The sequence below is a fragment of the Chinchilla lanigera genome, unplaced genomic scaffold (genome assembly GCF_000276665.1).
Source record: "Chinchilla lanigera isolate Chin_1 unplaced genomic scaffold, ChiLan1.0 scaffold00049, whole genome shotgun sequence".
In the NCBI taxonomy this organism is placed as follows: Eukaryota; Metazoa; Chordata; class Mammalia; order Rodentia; family Chinchillidae; genus Chinchilla; species Chinchilla lanigera.
In genome coordinates this window covers 4140746-4161754 of record NW_004955450.1, presented here as the reverse complement: position 1 = coordinate 4161754, position 21009 = coordinate 4140746, and the positions used below count along the sequence as shown (strand labels likewise).

Here is a 21009-nt window from a genome sequence, read left to right as displayed (position 1 = left end):
AGGCCCTTCCTGGGTTGTTGGAAGCTGCTTTGGCCTTTAGCACCAAGGCTTGGGAGTGCCTTGGACACTGACTGACAGGGAAGGGGACAGAAACGTCCCAATTCATTACCCTGCCTGGAACGACCTGGAGGTGTGGGGCACACCGTCCCCAGAGCTGCCCGTGGCGCTGGACCCAAGTCTTCTGTGTGGGACTTTGCTTAATGTCTCCCCCTTTTCTCACTCGGCTTCCTACCTTTTTCTGTCCCTCTTCCCTACGCGCTTACCAGACTTTCCCAGAAAAGTTTCCCCCAAATCACTTTCACTTCTCAGGGTCTGTCTCAGAAGACCACCGTCTAAGACAGTTACCAAAACATTTGTACAGAACTTTCGATTTCTGCTTTCATGATATATCTGTAGATCTAATTCTCATGGCAACAATAGCTCACTCTGAGCAGGGGCTGCCCAGACAGCTGGGAGACGTATTCCCCAGTTCTTCCCAGGCCGCCACTCTCCCCGCTGTCCTCAAACTGGTCCTATTCACCTCTTCACCTTCCCCACTAGGTCCAAGGGCTCATGAGCGTACAGCCCTTACAGTCCAGTGCAGTAGTCGCTGGGGCCGGCTCTGGGGACGCTCAGCTCTGCATTCTCAGGCTCGCCAATTACCAAGTACACAACTTTGTGGAAATCAACTCGAGGGTCTACAGGTAGCTCTGTGGCACCCTCTGTGGTCAGTTGACAAGGAATTTAATGGGAATCTATGTGTAAAGTGCTCTGTGTAGTATCTAACACGTGATAAGAGGCCAAGAAATGACTACATGTGTTCCCCTGGAGCAGGCACGCCTGCCGCAATCTGACAGCCCATGTCCAACTGTCTGGGATTACCAGCGAGCTTTGGTCGGCCCACTCACCTCTTCCCACTGGTGAATATATCGAATGAGGCGAGAGAGACGCAGGAGGCGCAGGAGGCTGAGGATCTTGGTGAAGCGGACGATGCGCAGGGCCCGGGCGGTCTTGTAGACCTCAGAGTCGATGCGTGTCTCCACAATGAGGAAGATGTAGTCCACGGGGATGGAGGAGATGAAGTCCACCACAAACCAGCTTTTCAGATACTTCATTTTAATCCGCTGCGGGTCGAGGATGATCTCTGTGTTGTCTTCAACCACGATGCCCGTGCGGAAGTTGAGGACTAAGTCGATGAGGAAGAACGTGTCTGACACCACATTGAAGACGATCCAGGGTGTGGTGTTCTCATCCTTGAAGAAGGTGATGCCCACAGGGATGATGATCAGGTTTCCCACCATCAACAGCAGCATGGTCAGGTCCCAGTAAAATCTGCCCGGAGACAGGGGTCAGTCACCAAGAGAGAGAGGGCAAGTTACAGATTAAGCGAGGGAGCTCTGAGGACAGCGCGTGGGAGAGGGGAACATCTTGGGAGACTCCAAGACACTCACGAGGTAGCGCATGGGTACCAGGAGGTGGAGGTTGCAGACACAGGGATGACACAGAAAGAGGCTCTTCACTCACTAAGGACGCCGTCTTCCCTGCCCTTTTGTGAGCTCTCCATGTGACAAGCCTCTTCCACCCATCCCCACCCCCAGGGACGGTCAGACTGACATGCAAGCCACGCAGTGACACCCAGAGACAAGCAAGAGGCTCTTTGGTGACAGCAGCAGCTCACCTCACCCACTCCAAGCTCAGGCCAGGCTGCCCCATCCTCCCTGAGGGATTAGCTGTGGCTGGAGACAGGACACAGACCATGACAGAGAGCAGGGGAAGTCCAGACACACAGCAGGTGCCTGGAAGGCAGAGCCTTGCCCCCAGCTCTAATGCTATGTGACATCAAGCAGGTGTCTTCCCCACTCTGGGCCTCAGTCTCCCCACTGTGCAATGTGTCCTCTAACTCTGACCTAGCTCTCTCCCACTCTGGCCTTCTGGGATCCCCCTTTCCCAGAAGAAGACGCACAAGAAGGCACAGACAAGACCTCTGCTCATGTCTAGAATGTCTGACCAACCACTGGCAGGGGCTGCCCAAGTACCAGTCACCCCAGGCCTGGCCCCAGGACCAAAACCTTGCACTGCAGAGCTGTTTCCCTCTGCTATTAATTAAGACAGTTACACAGTGACAGATAAAGGTATTAAGTCAGGCAGAAAGAAGCATGTCTTCTTCCGGATAAATAACCTTTCAGCCATCTTTAATTCTCTACTGCAGAGAAGCTAGGAGGAAGGAAATGGGAGCTAGATAAGCTCTCCTCAGGTCTTCAGAGGGCCCCCCCCCCCAGACTGAAATGCCCCTGCCTGAGGAGTTCTGGGTTGACGGAGAAAGTACCTCATAACAAATTGTTTTCTTTGCCAGGCTCCTAATGGTGCTGTGAGTCAAGGGCTTGCTTTGCTGAAGGTGGGCGGGACAGCTATTCCCCATCACCCTGCTCAGGGAGGGTGGCTTCTAGCAGCTCCTTTGAAAGTCAAGCCCTTCAGGGCCTTGAGACAGGGCTCCCTAGGTGCTAAGGCTTCTCCATCTAAGACTGGTGCCTAGAGGTCAATCTCAGCCCCTTCCCTGCCCCACATCCCACTCACCCTTTCTCCAGCCCCAACATCCATAGCCTGCTGGGAGAACCCAGCTAAAGCCTGGGGACGCACCTAGCCATCACACCCTCCTACAGAGAACGCAGCACATCTGCTCATGAGCCTGGAGAGTGGGTTAAGCTTTGGTGGGTGATCTTGAGCTGTGTACACTCTCCATCAAACTGCACATATGTCATTCAAAGACAGCGGCGTACACTCATTAAAAGCCATACACAGGTACCCCCATTCACACAGTGTGCAAACACCCCTGTGTACACACCACCATATTCCTTTTCATTTATTCTCTTAGGAAAAAGAAAACAAAACAAAAAACTATGGCATAGAGAAGCCATGGAGGGCCATGTGGCCCTCCGTACATACAGCTAATAATACACTCAGGCTAGCAGAGTTTCTAAAATTAACAGATCGGGTGCAAGGCGGCTGGGAATGCTGACTCAGGCGGGCCTGCCACTTCAGCGAGTTTCTACCCCCCCCACCAGATCTAGTTCCCTCAATTACAGACCAAATTCAAGATGGTAATTAACAGGAGAATGTTTGCATTTAGTGGTCTTCATAAAACCAAATTACATGAGGCAAAAACACCCATTTCCCTGCATTCTGACTAATTGTCTCAATCTTGAGTTTCCAGATGCCCAAGATATATCTGGTGCCTAGTCCTGGCTGGGGCTGGAATATTAGAGCATTTTCCCCACAAACACCATCCTGGACCAGCACAGAGCTATTTGGGGGCAAGCATGATCTACTGGGAATTAGCACAGGCTCTGGGGCCAGCCAACCTGGGTTCCTTTCTGGCTCTATCATTTACTCCAAGACACTCAAGCTCTTTCAGTTCTTTGGCTTGGTGGACATAACCACAGTACCCAACTAGCATAGTTGTCATAAGAGTGAAATGAACTGGTACCTGTATATGTTCCCCTCTATGCCCTATATTGTGAAATAATAAATCACTCAAACCAGCAGATTTGCATGAAAGAGGTGAGAGAGGTAGCTTAAACCTTCCAGGGAAGAACCAAAGCAAAGCTTCTACTAGGAGTAGGACTGGACAGGAACCTATGATGAACCAAGAGAGGCAGTGGCAGAAAGCAGGGGCCAGAGTACCTGACTAAGCAGACAACAGAACCTACGGGCCTCAGCATCCAGATGCCCTGAACTCAGGAAATTCACAGTCCCATTAGAGGATAAGGCCTGGCTAGAACAATTCAGTCAAGATGATTTGGTAAAATCATCTCATATGGCCAAAGTATCTAGAAAGGTGGGTGAGAAAGGTGAGGCCAGGAGAGTGCCTCTGGATGGGGTGAGATTCGGGCTTTGGGAGCTGCCCTTTGCCTTGTGGACCACCCTCCTGGACTCTGCCGGATGGTTGCACAGATCTCTGAAAGCTGGGCTAAGCCAGAGCCAAAATTTGTGTCCAGCACCACGGACAGCGCCCGACGTGGCGGCCAGCCCGGTTCGCAGCTCTAGCCAGGAAAAGTTGGCAGGAGCCTTTCCCACTGGCATCCTCAGCTCTCTGGACCCCATTCATCCCCAATCCTGGGGGCCAGAGCATCTGAAGGGATTCCCAGTGTCCCTGGACTTTTTCACTGGGGCTTCCTGGGTAGCTGCAAAGCCTTTATTCACAAAGACCCCAAAACACTGCACATGTAGGAGCACTGGCTGTGCTTTCCGTGAATTACTTCACCTAATCATCACACCAGCATCATGGCCGCTACGATCGGCATTATACACATCATGACATCAAGGCTCGAAGCGACGTGTTTTCCCAAGGCCACAAAGCTAATAAGGAGCAGAGGCAAGATTCAGGCACACAGTGGGGAGGTGGCCCACCACAGCAAGGCAGCCCCTGACCCGGAAACAGAAGAGGGGACTGCAAAGAGGTTCACAGGGGACCTTCTTCCTGATGTTGGGGCCTTCTGAGGTACCTCCAGAACGTGGTGCTAGCATACCTCTTCGGGTGAAGAGCACCCTGGCTAGCAGCAATCAGAAAGTCAGGCACAGTTGCACCATCCAGTAGAAAGGAGAACTGAGGGCCACACGGAGGGAGTAGTAGCATTTCCAAGCCTCCAGATGGATACCCAGTGGTCCCCTCCTGCCCCTAAAATCATTCATGATTCAGTCCTACAATCCAGTGTATGTAATCGTGGGGGCAGGTGTCATGCCCTGGTAGGGAAGAGATGGGCAGCCAGACTCAGGCAAGCTGGCTTTGGTGCGGGCCCGATTAGTGGCCTCTGTCTCTCCAAAGCCAGAAGACCCTGCTGTCTCAGGGCTCCCTAAGCTGACAGGACAGAGTCCTGGTCAGCAGAGCCCGACGTGCTCTGAAGGCCCTGGCCCAGGCTCAGCAACAGGACTCCAGAGGCATCTTCTGTCAATCCTGGGCCTCACCTTCTACTTGGACCAGCAGTCCCATCTAGGCAGGCAGGTGGCATCTCTTGCTGACAGCCAAGTCTCATGTGTAGAAGGAATGAGGTGGGGGCAACAGCCCAGCAGCCCTGTACACTGGTATCTGGGATGTCTGAGAGGAAAATCCTCAAGGGAGCTGAGGGAAGAGAAGATAGGAAGCTGCTGACCCTGAACTCAAGGATTAGAACCAGGCCTTCTCCTCCTCTGGGGACTGAGGATAGAAGGGAGAGAAAATGGAGGCAGCAGATGTGAAGGTGCCAGACAGGGATGGCCTCCTTCAGCCTGCTTGTCACGTGGCCTCACACTTGCCTTTGAGCACATGTGCAGGCAAGCATGCACACGTGCACATGCACACACCCACATTCTCATCTCTGCATCCGTTTTGCACTCATGTGCACATCCACTTTGGGGCACACATATTTTCTTGCACACTCGCTTTGGCACAGATGTTGTCCCCTGGGAATCCTGTCCGCTGGAATACGGAATGTCACTGTTTTGCCATTAAAGCCTTTTCATCCTTCCAGATTCATCTGGAGCTCCTTGACCTCCGACTAGCAGAGCTTCAGCCCAGCCTGAGCCCGGGATCCAGCTCTCCTAGAATACAGAGGCTCTGGGAGGCCAGGGCCTTCCTTCAGGTGGCCCCGTGTCCTTGCATGCGGACTGCAGCCCACGCTTTCTGCCAGGTGAGCAGCACATGCTGCACCCCATCTTTTCCTGCTCCCGCTGCGCAGATGGCTCTGGCTCAGTACTCCTCACACCAGACCTGCATCCCCACCTGCCTGCGACATGTGTCCACCTGGAGGGCCTGCTGTCTCCTGCACCCGGTGAGCCCACCATTGTCTTCAAAGCCGAGTGGCACCCCTGCACTTTAGTTACCTGGGCTCCAAACCTCAGGGCCACCCTCCCATCTCCTCTCACCTCCCACCCACCCTCTGTGCCTCCAAGAAGTTACCCAGGCCCACCTAGCTTCATCTGTGATGTGTGACTCCATCCCTGACTGCTGCACCAGCTTCCTGCCTGCCTCACATGCCCTCCGTATGACCTTTCTGAATCATGACTCTGTCACCCCTGACTTAAGTCTTGTGGAAAACCCCACTACAGAAGAAAGCTCAAGCTCCTTGGTCTTGCCCTCCACACCCTTTGTTCCTTCCCCCTCTCACCTCCTCTCGGTAGCCTTGGGCCACTCCCCCAGCCCCACTCCATCCACATCCCTGTTCCTCCTGAAGTCCCTTCCATCCTCTGTGGTCCAGTGCCTCCCCGCTAGCAAGGTTTGGTCCCTGCCTTGGGCTTGTGCTTCTCTGTTAGCATATGTCCCAAACTGCCTCTTCTATCAGGAATCACCTCACCCTCCTTCCAGTCCCCCAACATATCATAGGACTTGAGGATCTAGGCATCTTCATGTCTGAGAAAGAAACAGGAGCCGGAAGAGTCTCCTCCCCTTGCAGTCTGTCCCACGGTTTCCCAGGGTCTAGTAAAGATATGTCTGTGTCCTACAGACAGCGAGAGCAGGACAGCAGTCAAACTTTGTCAGGCACTCACTATTTTGCCAGGCACTAATCTGAGTCCCTTATATAGATTATTTTACTCAATCCTCATAACAACAATCCTCATAACAACTCAATCCTCATAACTGCCATCTACGAGTAGATACCATGATTATTCTCATTTCACAGATGAGGAGACTGAGGCACAAGAAGTGGAGAACTTTACTCTATGCAGGGGATCAAGAATTCGAATGCAAACAGCCTAACTCAAGTCCTACTTTGTAGCCGCTCTGCAGAAATACAAATCTGGCTGCTGGTGTTTATTGCCCCAGACTCCACGCCTCCTCCTACTCCTCTCCCTCCCGACCCTCTCTCCTATGCTGTCTTTCACTGTACCTCATCCTCACCCTTTTCATTCCCGGACCCTCGGCCTCCCCCGTGAGGGAACCTTACAACGTCGGTCTCCCACAGCGCCGTGCCCAAGGTCAGGGGTGAGTCAGCACCCTGCCCTCCCCTACTGCAGCCACTTCCTGCCTGTGGCGGAAATGTCTCCAGCATCCTTTGGGCATCTTGTCCTCCCCGGGCCATCCTTCCTGCATTTATCTGCCACCCTCTGGGACCGTGCAATGCTGGTACCTGGTCTGCAACCTTCCATTTCGAATCCTGCCATCACCCTGGGTGACTTCTACCCATATCCTGAACACCTACAGCCCCGGCCTCTTTAACAACTGCACACCTGCATGCCCCGCACCACGTCACCACCTCCGGCTGCCCATCTCTGAGGTCGCAGGTGAGCACCCCCCATCTCCCCCTTTCTTCCAGCTCACACTCAGCTGCGCCTCATCTGTGGAGCCAGAGCCACAGTCTGCTGACTCCTCGAGTCTCCCCAAGAGCCCGCCTGCCTCCTCCCAGCCTGCCCTCCAGGGACGCAATGATCCAGCTCCTGGACCTCATTAATACAATACCCTTACTTCCTATGCCCCGCCTTGTCTTTTAACCCTGGGCTGAGGGTTCACTTTTGCATGGGGCCTGTGCCGGAACACACACAACCTCAGACCACCTCTACCCATGACCCAGCCTCCTCAGAGCTCTGAGACCGCACATATCCCTCACAATCACCTTCCCCTCCACAGAGAAAACAGAAGCCACCAGCACATTCCCTTCCTCTTTCTGCCTCCAGACTCTAGGGTGTTGTCACCGCATCCTCTTCCTCTCCGTCAGCCACCAGGGAATCAGCGACTCTTATGGATCACTCCGAACCGGCCCCTTCTCCTCCCCTGGGACCTCACTAGAGACCCCCTCTCCTCTGTCTCTGCAGCCTTTTCCTCTCTGCGGATCCCATTCATCGGTGCTTCCTTTTAAGCTCCAAACACTACAACCAAGGCCAGCACTGTTTCCAATTGGTGTCAGGCCTGGCGGGGAGGGGACATCCCCCCTCCACAGCCTCCCTTCCTGCCCAGCCTCCCCTCACTGACCCAGGGGCTCCCCACCACAATACATGAACTGCTCTGCTCCTCCCACCCCCGCCTGGCCACTAGGGCTCTATTTTTAACCCACCTCAAAATCTCTGACTCAGAATCACAGGGCTCCCAGGTAGCTGTTCCCTGGGCTGCCGGAGGCTGCCTCAGACACGGTTAGACTGAAAGCCAAGGGCATCCATCCGGTGCTTGGCTTAAGGGTGGGTGGTTTGGATTTGGATATACCTTCATTTTCTAACTCTTATGAGTGTTTTCACTTGAGGAAAGAACACATTTCTTTAAAGCCCTCCCACTGTGACCCCTTCCCTCTTCCTCTTCTGAGGTCCCCCTTGTCCCGGGCTGAGGTCCCAGCCCCACATTATACAAGGAGGGTGGGTCTCAGCCACAGATCAGGGACAGGAGAGCTGTGGTGAGGGCTGTGCCAGACCCTTCCCTGCTCTGACCCTCCAGTGACACAGTGCTGTGCCTCTTGAACCGCACCACGCACACAAACACCCGAGGACCTCCTTCCCCTGCTGCAGGGGAGGGCCCAGCCGCGGCACTGCTGGCCAGCCCCATGACGACGCTGAGGCTGCTGGTCCAGGGGTCACATTCTGGACCAGCAGAGGAGTCAGACCATGGCAGGACGGTGCTGAGGTGCTCTGGTGTGGGACTCTCTGGCTGCGTGGCCTCAGGTAAATCTTTTCACCTCTCTCAACCTGTTTTTCATGTACAAAATGAGACCATGAATCCCACACCACAGGATTCTGGGAGAAGTACATGAGAGAATATTTTCTGACAGGCCACATAGCAGAAACACTCAGGGCATGCTGCCCGCCACCATCACTGTTGTGACCACTGAGATGCAAGGCCTGATCTGAGCAGCACTCGGTCCGGGGGATGGGCAGGCCCACCCCACAGGAGCTGATGACCCAGGCCAGCGGGGGCAACATGGCCTGCTGGCCGCTAAAGCTTCAAAGAGGAGGCAGGAGCCCGAACGTATGCACGGGTCAGGAGGGACAGCACTGAGGCTCAAGCACACGGTTCCAGAAAGAGCCCCAGATAGGGTCCCAGTTCTAGTTCTACCTCTCTCTTTAACTTGCTTTGTCACCTTGAACAAGACCCTGCCTCTCACAGCCTTTCCTCACATTGCCCAGCAGTTCAGGGCAGGATGGAGGTGGACAGCCTCAAAAGACGCACCAAATCCCATCAGGCCCCACAGTGCAGAGACCCCAGAAGCTCGCCGCAGGCTGCTGAGCGCACAGAACGCCTGCAAAGGAAGGAAGCGCTTCTCAGAGAACTCGGACCCCACCTCCCATCCCAACAATGGTCTAAAGGAAAATAGGGACATTCTAAAAGCCACACTGAAAAGTCAGGGCTTTTCCAGGGGCCGGGAGGCACCATGAAGAAGAAGAGAAAGGGACTGAGGAAGGGGCTGCCACTGAGCCTTCCCAGTGGCCCAGTCGATGCAGGCAACCATGGGGGTTACTCCGAGGGAATAACTCATGGCTTCCCTGATGGCCCCCAAGCCTGTGCACTCCCAGACACGTGCTAGTGTGCACGCACCCCAAATCACACACTGGGGGCATCTGCTCCACGCCACAAGGCTCCAGGCTCCAGCATACTGTATCCCCTCAGGCCAGTGGCCTCCCCACTCTGTGCTCCACCTAGCTGACAAGACCATCTGGAGAAAATCAGAGAAGGGACCTGCCATTGGAGAACTTGTCAGCTCTGCTTACAAGAATCAAAGACGTCTCAAGCACCACTCCCCCAGGAGCCTTCCGTTCCACCACTCAGGAGAAGGGAGCAGAAATAGAATGTTGTTATGGAGTGGTGCGGGCGCACTCTGGGGAGACGAGGTGGGACCGCTCACCTGCTCACCGGGGTGAGGAAGAAACAGGAGCATGCGGGCTTGAGCTGCAGCACAAGACCTGGTGAGGGATGGATGGACGGAACGTCCTAGGCCAGGCGGCTCTGGCCAGGGGGCGGCTATGGAGAGCGGTTAACTCTGGCCGGCGTAATCCACTTTTGCTGAGATGGGGATCAGTCAAGCAATAAGGACCCTCTGGGGACACAGGGCCCCAAGGACATGCAGACGGATGGGTCTCCACCACCTTCTCCCCAGGAAAACCAGTCTAGCAAGGAGGCTGAGCAAGGGCCATGTTCCCTGAGGTCCCTCCCAGCCCCAGAATTCCAATTCTGATTCCTAGCAATAGTGTGGACAGGAAGGGAAACAGCTCTCTGGAGAGGGTCGGCTACCCGCAGTGGGCTCATCTACGGGCTGAGGAGTCAGCACTGGACCCAAGCTCCGGGGAGGAGCAGTGGACAGACCAAGGCAAACAGGCAGTCAGGCAGCCACAGGCTGCAAACGAGGCGAAGGGGGCTGAGGAACGGCCCAGCTCTCGCTCCCAGAGTGACAGCAGCAGAAGCACCTGGTGCTTTCCCAATCTGACCCACCGGGCCACTCCGGGAGGCCCAGGAGTTGTGACTGCACACGGTCCCTGGGGCCTCTGCAGCCACAGTTAAAGCCCAACCCCTCTCCAGTAGCATTTTCAGACAGGGAAAGTAAGGCCGGGGAAGTGAGGCCTTAGCTAAGCCCACACAGCTGGCCCCGCCCCCCACCTACAGGTTGTCCCCTCAGCCCCATGCCAGAAAGGTGCATCCCCAGAGCCTGGGAGGCAGGAGGAGCAGCCTCTCTTGCTTCACCCCAACTGCACAGTGGCCAGTCCTGCTGCCCATCCCCTGGGGCTCCTTCACCCACAGTAACCTTGTGTGACTGCAGTCTCAGGGGTCCTCACACTCTGGCCTCTTCTGCGGCCAGGGCTGAGCCTCCAAGAGAGGACAGCTGTCCCCGGGAGTCAGCCCTTAGGAGCCAGGAGGAGGAACACAGTCAAGGCCTTTGCAGAAGAATATTATCTCAGCTTCTTCTCAAGAAGCCCCTGCTCTATCGGTCCCTGAGTTGGACACTCAATTGTCACTCTCCAGGGGCCATGATCTAGGGACTAGCGGGTGCCCGTATGACACAACATACTAGGGGGACGCCACCCCCACTCCCGGGGTATCTGGGCTGCAAAGCCTCAGCAGGAAGGCTCGGTAGGGAAGGGATCCCCTCTGTTCCAGGACATAGGGCCGTGTAGCTTCAGGACCGCGCCTGGCTGTCCTCGGCACGGTCCCCAGGAGGAGGAGGGAGAGTCTCATTAACTCTCCTGGTCGGCGTCACTCTCCCTGCCCTGCTGGCTCAATTTGCACTAATGGGGTCAGGATTACAGGTTCAATACCTATTTGTCCAATTAGCTCTGCTCTCTCTCAGCCTCAGACTCTGAGCCCTGACCCTGGACACTGAGAGGAAAGGAGTTTTCTGGGACCATACGGCAGAAGAGGATGAGGGACGGGAGTGGACTCTGAGGGAATGAGCTCATGGGGAGAGGATGTAGGGCTCCAGGTGGGCCAGCAGGGGATGCACCAGGACGGACCCCATCTGCAGAGGTCTCTGCTGGACCGCATTTTCTCTGAGAGGTGCTAGCGGTGTCCCTGAGATCTGTGCACCTGAGCGTCTCTCCTGTCCTCGGGGAAGGGTCCTCCGACAAACCAGGTAGAAGCCGAAGGCTGGCTGGCCATCCAGTGGCTGGGGACTCACATTAATCATTGACATGAGCTGCTCCATCCCCAAGCAGAACTGCAGGGTAATTACTTCTGGGCTCCAGGCCACACACGCAGTGACATTATAGCAGCTGCAGCACCTGCCTTCCCAGCCTCACAGGGCAGGAAGGGGAACCTTCTCCAAGGCTGTGCAACTGCAGCCAGGGCCCACAAGGGCTCCCCTGGGGTGCACGGACTGGTGCGAGCAGGCTGCATCACAGGCTGACCTGGCAGCAGGCAGCTCTGAGCCCTGGGGGGAAGGGTAGAGAGAAAGGAGTGCAGATTCAAAGAGCCAATTCTGCATAACCTGCTCTGAGTAACCTGTCCTAAGAGCCTGCCAACAGCCATCCAGGTGCCCTGGAACTCCACCTTCCCACACCTGCTTCCAGAAAGTATGCAGAAGGTTCTTTCAGGTCTCCCTCAGATCCGCTTCCTCCAGGAAGCCTTCCCTGACTGCTCATCCATACTGGTCTGTCACTTGTCTCTTCCCTCCCAAACCAGACCCAAGATCCTTATAAGGAGCCAAAATTCCCCCTAGTCAGGTAGGTAGTGACCCCTTCATCCCCCATAACAGGTAACAACAATCCTGGAATGGACTCTCTGGTCTCCTGGGGGCAAGACACCCTTAGCTTGCTCTCCCTAAGCCCTGAAAACAATGTATTCACCAGTTCTATTAGGTATTAACTTCTGAAAGCCTCCTTCATGCAGACATAACACATCCACCCACATGGGTAAATGCTTAGACAGACACAAAATCATCAGCAGCCAATTATCAGGCCCCCGCAGCTGCCGTGATCAGACCTGGAGGCCCCGCTGCTTGCTCTGCAATCTGTGGTGGCCCAGAGCTGGGGTGTGGCGGGGTGGGCTGGGGGAGTCCCTCCATCAAGCGGGCACACCTCGCCCTGCGTGCTCAGCCCTGAGTACAGCTCTGCAGGCGCCGAGCACGCTGCCCGGCTGGGTACACCAGACACCAGCCCCAACAATGAGATTGCAGAGCAGGGTGGGAGTGGTCACGTGTGAGATTTGGTGGCTCCAGCATCGCGGCAGCGGTGGCACTGTTGTTTATTTATAATTTGTACTTAACCTCCCAGAGAGGACCACAGGCAGCTGGCTCAGATGCTAGGAGCCTAGGGAGGGCAGGGGCCTTGGGGAAGGCCGTGTGGGGCTTCCTAGAGGGGGAAAGGGAGCCGGGGAGAGGTTGGGCAATGTGCTCACCCTGCCTCAGCGTTGGGGCCTCAGGGATGGTGCCAAGATCGGTTCAAAGGTTTTGTTCCAGGACTCCAACTCCTGACTCTGGACCAAGCCCTAACCCTAGTCGTGACTGACCCCTGACCCCAGCCATAAGCTAATCCTTGACCCTAGTCACAGACTAATCCCGGACCCTGGTCACAGTCTGAGCCCAGATGTAGACTAGATTGAGTCTTGATCTTGGTTACACACTGAACCCAAATCTTCTTCAGAGGTTGAGCTCTGAGCCTGGGAACAAAGTCAGCCCAGATTCAGGTCACAGGCCACATCCTAATCCACAGTCCGATTCCGCATCCTCATTTCTCTGGAAGATGTGATGAACAGACCATGTGACATCTATTCCTCTGCTGGACAGAACACAGACACCATGGTCACCTGTTCCTCTCCATTCTGAGCTCCAATCATCCCCATCCAGGAACAGGGACATCGATGGTACCCAGATGTGCTTACAAAACCTCAATGGTCTCCACAGCATTCAGGACTTGCCAGGGTCCTGGAGTGAATCCCGGGTGGGCTTGGGCAGCGTGCCTCAGCCACCACATTCTCCATCTTCGAATGCAGAAAGCCTTCCTTCTCGAGGGAGTCATGGGCCTCTTTGATTTTTTTGGGCAGCACTGAGGATTAAACTCTAGGCCTTGCACGTGCTAAGCACCTGCTCTACCACTGAGCTACATGCCCTGCCCAATTACAATGGGACCCTAAAAATACTATCACCCCAGAAAGGCAGGTGTGAGGGAGGGGTGACAAAAAGCTCCAAGTGACAAAGCTATTCAGGAAAAGCCTACCCTGGAAACTCTCTGGCTAGGAGGTTGTGGACGGACTGAAGCAGACAGACATTACATAACCCAGTGGGTTCTAGTTTTGTCTTTGGCAAGGACTTCCTCTGTGACCTTGGGCCCCGTCCCTTCCCCTCTATGTTCTGCCCCCACCAACACCACAAAGGCTTTAGCCAGGGTTGCCAAAGCCTCTGTAGATCTGGGGTGCTGAGCCCTAACAGATTTTGTGTGCCTGGTGATGCACTCCTCATAACCCCTCCTCAGTGGTTTCATTCTGGGAGTCGCCTCTTGATAACTAATTTGATAACAACTTGATAACTAATTTTCTTTAAAGCAAAGAAGAAGAGGAGGAATAGGAAGCAGGAGGGACGGGGAAAGAGGAGGTAAGCTTGAGTTCAGAGTCCTACAGACCAGGGTCAAACTCCTCATAGTGATGTGATTTGGGGCAAATCTCTCCCCCGCCCCCATCAGAGCCTGACCTGTAAACTGAGAAGAATAAAACTGCTTGGGGTCCACCAGGAAGACGAGGTGTAGTAAGGAATATAGAGTTCCCAGCACAGCCTGGCACGCGGTAGGTATTTCACGGATGGTGGTTGGTGGTCTGGGAAACTACCTGGCTTTAGTCTGTTGATTTGAGTCAAGGGTTCTAAACTCAGAAGCCTAGAGGGTTCAGGTAGCAAGTCGGTAGGGGACATGGCTTGGCATAAGACAGACACCTTAGGGACAGCTATGGACTGTGGACAAACTGACCAGCAAAAGCCATCTTGAAGAGGGTATCTTCTGCTGTCTTCAATCTCCTGGTTGTGGTCAGAGCCACAGAATTTCCAGTTTTTTTTCCAAAAAACCCTCTAAATCCCTAATTTTGAAAACACTGGCTCATCTGTTAACATATTATGTGGGCCACACAGCACAACTAGGGGCTGGGTTGGGTCTGCAGGATGCTGCTTGGCAAGCTCTGCTCTAAGTACTTCTCAGTCTCCGATTGAATGCTTTTGGTGACAGGGAGCTCACTACCTCTCTGCTGCCTGTCCCTCCTGGGTGGTACTGATGGAAGACAGCCTCCTCCTAGCTGCCATGACCACAGATTTCTAGGACCCTGGCAATGCTCTCACAGGAAAGCGACCTGGCTGGCAGAGAACATCCTCTCCAAAGCCAAGACAATGCCCCTGCCCTCCCATGGCCCTCTCTGGCCAGTAAGTGTGGATTCCCCAGCATCCCCTGGGCCTGACAGAACTGCCTGGCTGGCCTCAGTGGCCCTTTGATTCATTAGCAACTGCCAGGAGCAGCTTTGTAAGAGCCCTTGAGCCAAGCCAGAGCAACTGCCTCCTGGTTACATGACAACCCCCAGGGGACCAGGCTGGGACTTCTCCTCTGAGCGAATCCCTTTGGGTGGCCAGGGTTGGGGCAGGCACAAGGGCCACTCAGGCTGTATGATACTTGTCAGCCCCATCATCTGAATGGAGCCTGGTGCCTTCCAAAGTGGGAGGGGCAGGGAGAAGTGACAGGCAAGCCCAGCCCGCAAGGGAGGTTGCTGGCAGGGCCTGGAGCAGGGGAGGGGACACAGTACTGGGACAGAGCCTCTGCTCACTGAGCTATGGCTGCTGCTGTTCGAGATGCCTCTGCCATCCTCCAGCTGGCCACTGCCAGACCTCACACTGCTCCCTGCCCTGCCATGCCACCTCTGGGCTCTCTCACTGAGAACATCTGCTCTCTCCCGGAAGTCTCACTGCGGCACAGCAGTAGCTGGGCGCCCTCCCCTTCTGCCCCTGCAACCTTCGGACGGCAGGAACTAGTGAGCTGAGAGGGATGAGCTGGGGTTCTCTGGTCGCCTGGCCACTGGTGCTCACCCGCAACCTAGGAGCAGCATCCAGGGTCAGCGGGCTCCAAGCAGGTGCGTGACAAGGGGAATGCTGGGAACTGGGCGGAACCAACCACAGAGGTGTGCAAGCAAACTTGGGGTGTCAGATGCATAGTCCCCCTCCTTGTCACACATCTGACCCCCCCCTACTTTGCTTGCACAGCTCTGTGGTTGGTTCCGCCCAGTTCCCAGCATTCGGGCCCAGCCTGAACTTGGGGCTGGAGGCCCAGGTGAAGGAGATAAGACAGAGGCTGTGCTCTCGAGGCAGTCAAGCCAGGAGCAAGCACACATGCTCTGTACCTCAAGCCTGGTCCTGGTTAGGGCAGCACGGTCAGCCGCAATAGCACCTGGGGGCTCATCCCATGTGCGGAATCCCAGACCCCAGCCCAGAGCTACTGAATCATAATCTGTATTTTGACAAAGGCCTCGAGTAAGCTGAATGACATTACAGTGAGAAGCTGCATTATAACAAACACAGAGCTCATCCAAATGCCACAAGGTGGCCAAGAAGGACAGAGAGATGGCGGCTGAGCGACCCAAAAGAGCATCGAAGAAGACCCAGGAATGTGGGGCCCTAAAGCAGGGGACAGGAGGGCAGACGGACAGGTGGACAGCCCCACTCTGTCAAAGCTCACTGCACAAGGCTACTCCACAGTGTGAAAGCCTTGTGCCTCTCGGCACTCAGGGAGCCAAGAGGGCAGGCTGGGGAGAAGGCAGCCACAGCCCGGCTATGTGGTCACCAGACCGGGAAGAACCTGGAGCCCAGGCCTCCACCGAGGTGGCCGAGGGTCCTGTCATTGGCCTCAGCTGCTTCTGGGTGCCGGCCTCCTGGGATCACTGCTTCTGAGTTCCACCCACCCAGCCTCGTGAGGTGGGGCGCACCTCACACTGGAGACCTACTGCCCCCTGTGCCCACTAGCAGCACTGCCCAGGCAGCTCACCTTGGAATTCCCCTCTGCACCATGGCGTCCCGTCCCTCCCTGGTGCCCAGGACGGCTGCTCCTTTCGGCCCGCTTTCCACACTGCCAGCAGTAAGGTTCCGGGGCAACGGCTCCCAGGAACACTGAAAATGGTCTCCAAACATCTCTGTTTCTTCTCCAGGCATCTAGCTCTGACCTTTGATTTCATTTCCATTTTACCAGCCATGGGCAGCCCAAGCCCCAGACACAGGGGGGCCATAGACACCGACATACACGGACTTCCGGGGAAGGATAGTACCTGCCTCCTTCCTGCCAGGCCCAGACTGTCTGTTGGGGTGGGCCGCAGTAAGGTTCCCAAATTCAGCTCCCAGATGGCCCTCAATTTAAGGGAGCCACAGACACTGCACACTGAGTGCCACATTGAGTGAATGTTTATTTGTTTGTTTGTTGGACGCAGATACCATAGTTTCTAGCAGGTTTTCAGTGAGGTTTCTTACTCAAAACCCCAGGCCAAAGCCAGGAAGAAAGGCCATGTGATCAACCCAGGAAGGAAGGAGGCAGGGAGGTGTGGTCACAGCCGTATCCATGAGCCTTTGACAGTGATGGTCATAGATGGTCCATTCCTGTACAATTTGTGTCTGATGCAGAGATAGGCAATAGCATTCCCACGGAGGTTCAAGGAAGGTTCCTATCCCAAACAGGGCCTCATAGCAGACAAGGGTGGGAGGTGACGGGAGCTGAAAAATGGCAATGACCGGGTGCAGGGACCAGCAAGTACACCAGGAAGTCAGCTCAGGCAACCGAGGACCTACTAGACCTAGACTGGTATCAGAGCCCCGCTGTATCTACCCCAAGGAAAGGATGCTGTAAGGGCTGCCTTCCCTTCCCTTCCACATAGCCCTGGGAGGCTCAGGCCAAGGGAGGGTAGGGGGCGGTGGGTGGAAGGGCTACACATTCACCCGCCTCCATGCTCAAGGCTGAGCTGGTGCCTGGGCCCCGCCAGTGGCCCCACACATTCCACATATGGCCTGCCCGGCCAACTCCATGTCCACCCACACAGCCCCAAGACAGCTGCTCGGACACCTACCTTCACATGCCCGCGCTAACTCCCAGAGCCTGGAGCTGGAAAGGCTGACCAGCTTCTGACAACAAAGCCAGCTACCACGTTCCTTGTGGTCCCCCCTCCCTCAATACCCGTTTCTTTCCTCTTGGAAAACCCAGGTTGTCTAGATACTATGCTTTATTCGCTCAGGTTCCCATCACCAAGGCTTGGCTACAGCCCGTGGCTCCAGTGGCGGGAAGGACCTGCTAGAGACCAAGAACTCAGCCAGGGCTGAGCAAGGCCTGGGGAGCGGTGTAAAGAGGGGCAGCCACAAGTGACCTCTTCCCTTCACAAACCATACAGACAAGTTTCAAAAGGTAAATGAGGCGCAGGAGGGGAAGGGAGGCCAGACAGGCCCACGCAGGCTGGAGGAGCCACGTGGGACCTAGGGCATGGCCTAGGGGGAGTGGTACAGTGACACAAAGCAGAACCTTCCAAGGGAAGCCCATCATCAGTCGTGTCCGACTACTGTGGGATCTCCAAGCCCCCAGGTAAGCCCAGCCCAGCCCAGCCCAGCCCAGGAAAGGTACCCAGCCTTCCTCCCCCAGGAAAGGAAAGGCCAGAAGCAGCCCATCACAGCCAGACCTAAACTTCAAACCACACACTCTATCTATCATGGTTTGCTGGTGATTCTTTATTAAACCAATTCTGCTGGATCAATGCTTCCTGCCCATCAAAATGATGAATAAATCCTGAACTGGCCTGGGCAATGTTTACAGAGGCTCTGATGGAGCTGGAGGTGGAAAATGATCACTGGCTCCACAGAGAGGCCAAGGCCAGGGGCTGAAACTCTAGGGACCGAAGCTCAGGGTGTTGGGTACGAGGGGACACGCGTTAGAATGGGTTGAGTGGTGGGTTTCCTAAGCTTAGCAGACTTAACCAGGCCTATGCCTCTTCAACCTTCTGAAGCTGAAACTAGCCATTTTGGCTTGGAGGCATGACCACTACTCCTCCAAAAACACATACTTATGCATAAGCGCACGCACACGCGCACACAGATGTCTTTCTTCCTTGGATTTCTTTCTTTCTGCCAGACCCAGCATCAGACAGTGAGAAGGGTGTGCACAAGGGATGTACACTTACAGCCATCCATCCCTGCTGCTTGTTGCACAAACCCAAATCCAACCCAGATGGACCGGTTTCCCGCTGTCCATTTATCGGTCCTGCTACATCCACACCCTCCCCATCCCCACCGCCCTCCTCCAAGGCCAGGACCCAGGCAGCCTGCAGGGAGAGGGCAGTGGGAAGCTCGGCAGCAGGGGCATCACAGACAACAGACAGACCAGGTGGGCCGAGGTAAGATCAGAAAGGTGGCAGCTCCTAGAGGAGAAATCAACCCTGTCCTGGCTCCTCACCGTCTGAGGTAAGGGAGGCCAGGAGGGCAAGGCCCAGTGCCCAGAATGTCCTCCAGCAGGGCTTGTTGTTCCTGGAGGCTGGGCATGCCTGGGGTTGGCACTGGGCTTGGTGACAAGAACCCTGGACAGAAGCTCTCCTATCACGGGGGTGGAGGGAGAGCAGGGGGGACCCTCAGTAATCTCAAGTGGCTGATACTGGAATGGCCTGTCACTACCACTGAAGAGTTCAGCGGGAGGAGGAGGAGCCCAGGACACTCAGGGTGGAGGAGACGGGGAGCCTGTCCACTCCTCCCAAGCTCAACCTCCAAGGGGGGACCCTCAAGGGAGAGTCCACTCTTCAGGAACCTGGCACTGGCAGCCCAGCCACTGTCCCTGAGGGGAGGAACCCACATCAGCCCACACAGTGTGATGGCTGCGACTCTGTGAAGCCTGCCCTCTGGCCTCCTTGCCCTCTGGGAATGGGAAACCTGGATCTGAGGGTTAGAAAGATCAGTCCCTCAAAAGGAAAAAAAAAGAAAAGAAAAAAGAAGGGGGCCTCTATTCACCTCCTATTTTAAGCCATCGAGTGCTGTCTGACTGGTCATTCTCGGCCAGAGAAATCTCTCCCATTGGATGGAAAATGGCTTTGCTCTCATTACAAATCCAGCTTCCCTGGAGTTTGCAAAGAGGGCTCTGGGCTGGCACCATGCTCATTTATATAGGCAGGCGAGGGAGCCTCGTAGGGGGCAGGGCCGGAGAAAGGGAGAATGAGACACCAAGCTGGAAAAAGTGAATGCTTCCCAGGCCTTCATCTCAGCCGGGTGTGGGAAGGACACCCAGAGGGACACTGGGGGACCTCAGGACCTTGACTATGGTAGGGGTATCCCTGTCTCCACCCCAGGGGCAGCCAATGATCCCATTCATACACAGACTCAGATTGGCATCTTCCGTTCAGTGGCATTTGACTCCAGTGATGCAGGAGGGGGCAGGGTCCCTCTGCCCAACTGGCAGACACACCTTTTGTCTGCGGACCCACAACAGATCCTCAAGAGACCTAGTAGCGGCTGGAACTTGAGCCACTGGGGTGGGAATGGGGTCTTGAACTGAGCTTGGGGTCACAGGACAGCCGCACATCAGGCAGGACACCAGGCATCTTCACTGACCACTATGAGCAAGGTCATTCTCCCCTGCTGGTCTGGAAGCAGGCTGCCCAGGGAGTCTGCTGCTGGTCTGCTATTCAGCTTGAGGGGCTGGGCCCAGGGTTAGCGAGTACAGAGGGCTATTATCCTGGTCCCAAGGCCCCAGGAACCTCAGTCCTCCAGGTGCTTGGCCGCAGCTTCCCAGGGTGCTGAGGGCTATTAATTCCTGCAGTCAGCACCCAAGCTACTGAGCCAAGCTACTGAGAGGTGCTCCTCCTTCCTGGTCCTGCTCTGCAGGGTGGCCGACTTGGGCGGCCTCTGGGATGGCCAGCTTGACTCTGCAGCCCTTTGGGGGAGGTGGAACGTGTGGCTCCAGGCGGCAGAGCTCTGGTCTGGCTGCAGGGAAGGCTAGGCCGGGCTCAGAACACCTTTTCAGTCTGACTCTAATGCGGCCCAGACAGCAAAGAGAGAAGCCAGAAGCCACAACACAGGAAAGTTCCCATTGCGGTGCAGGAGGAAGTCTGGGGGTGTCTCACAATCTAGAGGCACCCCTCTTCTCTTGGAGCTCCCCGTGCAAGAAAGGAAAGTTAACTCCGGCTGGGAGGCAGGGCCGGGAGAGGAGCATGCCTGCCACCAAACAAGGTATCCCCAGGATCCCCACGGGCCTCTTACCTGAAGTCGCTGTAGGGGTGGATAATCCAGAACCCGGCGGACTTCACCCTCTCCTGCTCACGCTCAACGGCTTTCTGGCTGCCGAACATCCTCAGGGAGAATTTGTTGACCCCGGGCTGAAGCATGGCCCCGAACTGGCGCTGCATGAAGCCGGCCTGGCCCAGGCGCACCTCGGCCTCCGGGAGGATTTGGTCGCTGGCGGCCGCGCCTCCCTCCACTTTGATCGCCGTGTCCGCCGCGGGCTGCTCGCGGGAGGCCGAGGCTAGGTGCTGGGCGGGTGGCGGGGAGGCTGCGGGCTGCGCCGCGGCGCCCGGGCGCTCTAGTTCGGCCGCCAGGCCAGGGGGCGTCCTGTCCTCGCCGGGGGACGCGTCACCCTCGGCGATGAGCCGCCGCTCCTCGGCGGAGTCATGCAGGTGCCCGT

General features: G+C 55.8%; 1 protein-coding gene across 1 annotated transcript in view; it reads right to left on the bottom strand.

Annotated features, from left to right (window-relative positions):
* Hcn4 (hyperpolarization activated cyclic nucleotide gated potassium channel 4) overlaps positions 1-21009 on the bottom strand; it is a 41526-nt gene that overhangs the window by 19623 nt on the left and 894 nt on the right. The window contains exons 2-3 of the mRNA XM_005393600.2: positions 20589-21008; positions 888-1311 (exon numbers count right to left, since the gene is read on the bottom strand). Coding sequence (XP_005393657.2) covers positions 888-1311; positions 20589-21008 — 844 coding nt within the window. The remainder of the gene's footprint in view (positions 1-887; positions 1312-20588; position 21009) is intronic.